This window comes from Aphelocoma coerulescens, chromosome 1A, assembly GCF_041296385.1.
Source record: "Aphelocoma coerulescens isolate FSJ_1873_10779 chromosome 1A, UR_Acoe_1.0, whole genome shotgun sequence".
Classification (NCBI taxonomy): domain Eukaryota; kingdom Metazoa; phylum Chordata; class Aves; order Passeriformes; family Corvidae; genus Aphelocoma; species Aphelocoma coerulescens.
Window position 1 is genome coordinate 63,689,452 of NC_091014.1, and position 6,475 is coordinate 63,695,926.

At 36.5% G+C, this 6,475-nt stretch overlaps 1 protein-coding gene across 3 annotated transcripts in view; it reads left to right on the forward strand.

The window, feature by feature from the left end:
• The window catches only part of KDM7A (lysine demethylase 7A), a 63,054-nt gene extending 57,855 nt beyond the window's left edge, over nt 1-5,199 (forward strand). For 2 of the 3 annotated variants that reach the window (XM_069003185.1, XM_069003186.1), the window contains exon 20: nt 172-5,199. In XM_069003185.1, coding sequence (XP_068859286.1) covers nt 172-266 — 95 coding nt within the window. In that variant the 3' untranslated portion in view covers nt 267-5,199. The remainder of the gene's footprint in view (nt 1-171) is intronic. The other variant, XR_011147992.1, reaches the window with a different exon arrangement.
• The last annotated feature ends 1,276 nt before the right edge of the window (nt 5,200-6,475 follow it).

The window sequence follows — 6,475 nt, forward strand, 5'->3', positions numbered from 1 at the left end:
GTTCCTGGTTTGTTTTTTTTTTAAACTATTCTGATTCCCTATTTGCTTTTCAAACTAATTGTGGTGAAAATTTTGCCTGCTTCAGCTTGAAAGCTGGCTTTCACTGTTGTTCTGCAATGATTAAAATTCATTCTGAAATTCCTGACTGAAGTCCTTGCTTGGGTTTTTCAGGCAAACGTCCAAAGAAAGGAATGGCAACTGCTAAACAGCGCCTTGGGAAGATCCTGAAGCTGAACCGGAATGGCCATGCACGCTTCTTTGTTTAATGTAGCTGCTACTTCTACTACTGCTGTCTTTCCTACACAGACCAGTATTGAGGGCAACAGAGCCTGGAGCTACTGTTATTCCTCTGCTTGAAGCAGACTTGCATGTACCATAGAAAACACTGCCTGATGAACAAAAGAAAGAAAGAAAAAGAGAAAAAAAAAAACACAAAGAAAAAAAACCACACAAAAAACCAACCCAATGCTGCATTTTCACTGTGCCACACCTGCTCAGCAATAACCATATGGGAATGGGGAAATCTTCAGAGAGACACGGACTGTGAGAAATAGTCTCTCATCAGGGCTTGAATATCATTTGTTGCTGGTAGTTTCTGACCTAAATTAATGAGGGGAAGATGATGAAGGTGGTTTATCAATAATTTATTTCTGATAGATTTTTCACAACTTTAAAATTCATTTAAGAAACTATTTATTTGGAAGACTTTTTTCTGTGGGGGGTTATTAATTTAGATTTAATAATGTGAAAGTTTTAAATTGTTTTGATAATGTGTGTTTGGTGCAGTGGAGAGCCACATTCATTGTGATCAGTCTGGACTCATAAATTTGATATTCAGGTTATAGTCTTAAATAGGGGTGAGATGCTTTATTAATTATTTTTTAAATTAAGGCATAAGGAATCTTATTTTTTTTCCTGCTTTTTGTAAGCTATTGGCTGGGCTTCTGTTGACTTGCAAGTTGCATATTCTCTGCCAGCTTGATTATTTTTTGACCTGTCCTTTTTAATATCAGATTTATTTATTTAATGGACTAGAAGGGACTGCTAAAGACAGAAAAGAATTTTCTTATGTCAGTCCAGGATCTAACTTGTTTTAAGCAGCACCTCTTTCCTCCAAATCTGAGTGCATATTTTCCTCCTGATGATCCAACTGTGATGATTTTCTTCTGTAAAAAGACTCCCTGAAATTTGTATTTGTGCAAGTTATTTAAGAGTTGATACAAAGGAGGAAGACCCAATATATCTTTTGGAGGAACGGGGGCATCAGTTAAGATGTTTCTTCAGAACAGTTGCTCTCGAATAACTCGTGAGCTATACATTGCAGTCCTAAGATTTGGCATTTTACTTAATGTAGCATGGAAGAAGCATTGAAGTGTTGTTATTGTACGTTAAACACATTTTATTGAAGAGTCATGAGAGCAGGAGAACGTGTGTTGCTTTCAAAGCTGGGTGAGACAGCAAATTAAAAGTCTTAACTGGTCCATATATATATAAGCCTTTAAGTAGCTTACTGGTATCAGAATGACCATTTGTGTCAGGCTTCACACAGAGCTGATAGCAAATGCCAATTCTGAATTGCTGTAAATAATTTTGATTTAAAATTTGTATTTTTCTGTAATATAAAATTAAATATTTAACTTTTGAGGGACGGGGATGAAGGCAGAAAGGGGAATACTTTTACTTGATTCTGGAAAAAGGGCATTTTGCAGGGTCCAGCCAAAATGTAAACATTAATATGCTAGTGACAACAATATTGTTGGTTGGTTGGTTGGGTTTGTTTTTTTTTTTTGATTGGTAAGAGTAAAAATATTCCTGCATAGCTGTCCAAGTCATGAAGTGGATTTAATTTTCCACAACAGTTTTTCCTTCCTCCATATTCTATACTGGAATAATTTTCTCTTGTGGTTTAAAAACAAAGTCAGTTTTATTTTCCAGAATATTTGTGCAGAGTTATTTTTATTTAGGCTAGATTATGAATGCCTTTAGAAATTTGTGGAAGTAGTTCTGATGTCAGGTGTTCTTTATTGCTGCAGGGTCAGAACCAGTTACAACTACGTTACCCTGTTTCTAAGCAGAGAAACATCAGAATATAGTGCTACTGCAAAAAAGTCAGGTAGCTTTCATAGCTTTACTTCATCTGGAGCTTGAAAATTATAATTTGGGAGTACTTTTTGCAGCCCTACTTTTACTTTATAATGACTTGACTTGTTTTGTGACTTGTATGGGTGAATTTTTAGACTTTTTTTTTTGTTTGTTTGCTAATTAATGTTCCACAAAAGCAAGTTTTGAGTCTTTTAATTTTTTTTTTAATTTAACACAAGTTATCAACCTTTAGAATATTGGGAATGGAGGTAGTTAAGGATTTCTAAAAAGCAGAAGATAAGCTAAGAAGTACTCTACAGGTGCTGAAGATGACTATAAGGACTTGCTGTTCTCAGGTGCTACGTTTTCTAGATGGAAATAGTTGAAAGAGAATATTTTAACTGTCTTCTAACATGTTCTCACCAAAGTTAAGTCAAAGAAATAAATGATGTTGTCAATATTAGTTAAAATTATATACCTGTATAAATTTTCTCTTTGTTTAATCTTGAGCAAGTGGTTTAATGCCTGCCAGGCTTTGGAACTGTTTTAGCTTTAGTATATTGAACCAAACTGTTTCCTTCCTGCTGGCTGGACGATTTCTAATGATAGAGAACTCCAGGTTAGGGCAGCAGTCAGATTCGGAGCAGAATGAAGAATGAGTTCTCTCTCCTTAAAGACAGGTTTTTGTCTGAAGTAAAAGTATGCCAGAATAGAATCTGGAGTAAGGAATTTTAAAATACGGAGTATGCATTCTTGTACATGTGACTGGCTTATTCAGAGTCTTTTCTGACCATCCACACTATTTATCTGTATCTTACTGTTGAAACAGAGATATGGCTGGACCCATATATATTATTTTTTCTTGATTTTATCCTTTCTTTTACTCTGTTTTCTACCTTTTTTTTTCCCAAGTGGCTCTCCACTGTCATGAATTTGTAATATTCTCTTCACAGGCTGTCAACAAGCAGAGGTTCATTCCCATTTTCTTCAAATATCCATGCTTCCAGCAGAAGTTAAATCTGATGTTCCAACTCAGAACAAGTAATTTAAAAGAAATTGCCATGTTGAGCAGTATTTAAAAAAAAAAAAAATAAAAACAACAAAGGGGAGAAAAGAGAAATCTCCTGGTAGCTCATGAAGAGGATGTGGTGACCTCACTTGTTTTGTGTACTTGTATGTGATATATATTTATTGTGTTCTAGCTGAAATCACTTCTGCACCAGTCTTTCTGTAGATGGACTGAACCTTGTGTTGTACTGGAGAGAAGCAGCCCAGTTTTTTTCCTTGCTGTCTCACTTGGGGTGGAAGAGGGAGGGAGCAGGGAACACTGGCTGGACAACAGCAGATTATGCCTGCTCTGGTAACTTGTTTCAAGGATAATCTTTTTTGAAAAGTCAAAGAACTCGGATTTGGCATAAAACTCAATTTTATTGTTTTTAAATTTTTTTTGTAGACAGAACAGTAGGAAATGAAATATTGCAGGGGTTTTCCCACTCCCTTAAGTTCTCACGTTCCTACAATTGCAAAAAAAGAAACAAACATGAAAATGGAAAGACCACCCAGAAACTATATCAAAGACTCTTCCAGCAACTTTCCCTTTTCTTCTCCTACTATACTTGCTAATAAACCCTGGCTACAGGGTAGCCTTTGTTGACCTCTGAGGTAGATTACCTATGCAACCTATAATACTCTACATGAATTCATTCTTAAAGAGAATTTTGGAAGGGTTAGATGTTGAGAGTTAAAATTGTTGTTTTCTGATCACATGGGGGGTTTTGGGGTTTTGATTTTTTTTTTTTTTTTTGGTGGTTGAAGTGCTTGTGTTACCTTTGGTAGAGATGTAAGAGAGCACAGTGTCATGATCACATTTTAGATGCTTCAGCTTTCCCTGGGCTTTGCTCTAAGGCATAAGCTACCTTCATTCACAAGGCCATAAATTTTAAGTGTTAAAAATTTTTGCAGGATTTCAAAGCCAGAGCTGGTGAGAATCTTGCCTACCCCCTCTTTGGTAGCTGTGGAGACTAAGCAGAACTGAAACTATGACCCAGTGAATGACCCAGTGACTAGTGCCCTCTTTAGGCTCCACATGCCCACACTCCCACCATGACCCCCAAGTCTTGTGTCTTTCCAGAGTGTCATTCACAGAATACTTCCAGACCATTAGAAGCTGTTTGTAGTTCTGGGGCTGAGTGAGCCCAGTGCTACTCTTTGACAGAAGAAATACAAATGGAACCAAGGGCCTTACTGTTTATCGTTAAACAAGATGCAAAGCTGCAACATCCATTTTTCCAAAAAATAAACCCAATGAAAAAGCACCCTGGTAACCCTCTTAGTGGGAGAGTATGAATGAAAAGTCATGCAGTGGATGGGAAATAAAAGTAGCACTGATAAGGAAATGCATGTTCTTCATAGGCTGCATTTCTGTTTGGAAAAAAAAAGACTTTTTCTACTTTTAATATAAATTAAGCCATAAAAGTTTCATGCTGTGGGAAGGGAATGAAAGGGATCACTTTAAGAGATTATATTGATATGTGTTGTCACTTCTGCTGGGAAATGTCTATTGCTGCCAATGCTTTGGTGAAACTTTTTTTTAGAAAAAAAAATGAACGTGGAATTTGAAAAAAAAAAAAAAAAGGGGGGCTAGTTCTTGGCTATATTTACTAGTTTTGTAGTAATGTTTTGCTGGCCCATTTTGTCTTTTCCTCCTTTTTCTACTCTCATAGTCTAATTTCTATCTTTCCTTCTTAATGTTTCTGAAAATATTAGCTTGTCTGCTCAGTAGGGGTCGGTGTATGTGTGTCTTCCTTTTTACAGAAACGCACTACTGTGTTAAGTATTTGGCTGGGAAATGGGATGCTGCAGCTTTAAGAGCATTTTTTTCAATTCATAACAGTATTTCCCATCCTCTTTTGCCTGCAGGCAGGGAAAGTGTATGTACAGTATTTATTTTGTTTTGATTTTACTTTAAATTTGTAAGTTTCTATAAGTAGTTCACATTGATTATTCTAGGGGAGGACAAGTGGCTTTGTTTAAATTTGTATTTGATATTCATAGTTTCCACTTTCTGTACTTTAAAATACTGAAATTAAAAAATTGTATGCTTATGTTTTGATTTTAGCACTCGAAAGTGTTTAATTTCTTCAGACTTCTGCTCATATACTTCAGTGTAAATACAGTAAAATGTACAGAATATCGTCAGGAGAAAAATGCTTTTCTAGGTCCAATCTCTGTGCCCTTTGCTTGTCACATTTCAAAGAAGAAATTTTGTGGAGAAATGTGAGGGAATATTCTCATGCCAATTTAAAACAATTTTTTTTCAAAGTGCAAGTTTCATTTCAATCCAGGTATATTATATGGCAACTAAATGCATTTTGTGAAGATGTGTATATTCTTTTTGAATCCTAATATAAAAAGGAGATGGAAGTGTTTGTGATTCATCATATTATCAGATCTAGATCTGTAAGGAGGGTGTCAAATGGTATTTTTGTATTCCTGCTCTTGGTTTTTGTTGGGGTTTGTTTCATGCTACTGATGACTGACTCATCTCTTGATTTATTGGTTGTTTTGGTTTTTTCTTTTTTCCTTGAAGCGCATGCAGTATCTGGAAGATGAGCTTTCTCTTTCACACTTACATATGCTTAGTCATACTTGCTTTTGTCCTGGAGGGCTTCCCTGCTGATTTTTACCTCCAGACATCATCATCTGTTTTGCAGCTGCCAGTGCTCCCTATTGTGACCCTGTGGCAGTGCAGTGTTTGCGTGTGGGTTCTGTACTAGGGGAGATGAAAGCATTGCTGCCCCGCACTGCAGCTTGGTGTGATGCCTTTTCTTCTGCACCACTGACCTGCTGCAGTGCTGTGCTGGGGGTCATTTCTGGGAGCTTGAGATAAATGATGCACCAATGGCATTGGAAGAACCAGGTGGCAAAAGGGGTTTGATATGAACATCCTCTTCAGCTGTTCAGGTTTCCTTCTTAGCCTGACTTCCAGTTTACAGAGAATTTATGGTTGATTAAAATGACTCGGAGATGTGTTCATTGACTTAATTGTGCCAGGTGCTTTACAGACAAAGAACAAGAATGCCAACCTCATGAAACCCTGTACTGCTTAATGGAACAGTTTAAAAAACCACAACAAACTGGGAAGTTCTGTGGCCTGAAGTTTAAAACATGATAGTGTTATAGATTTTGGGAGCAGAACCTTCTGTGCTGTTTCAAAAACAAATTTCATTTGAGTGGAGTAAGAAATCATGAGGAAAAATCATGAGTCAAGTACAGGGGTTGAAGATGAAGTATTTATACATCCAGAAATCTGTTCCCATTGTAGTTTGACATGTCTTTACACCTTTTCAATTAATGTGTTAAAACTGATTTTAAATTTGGTTAGCCCAAGATT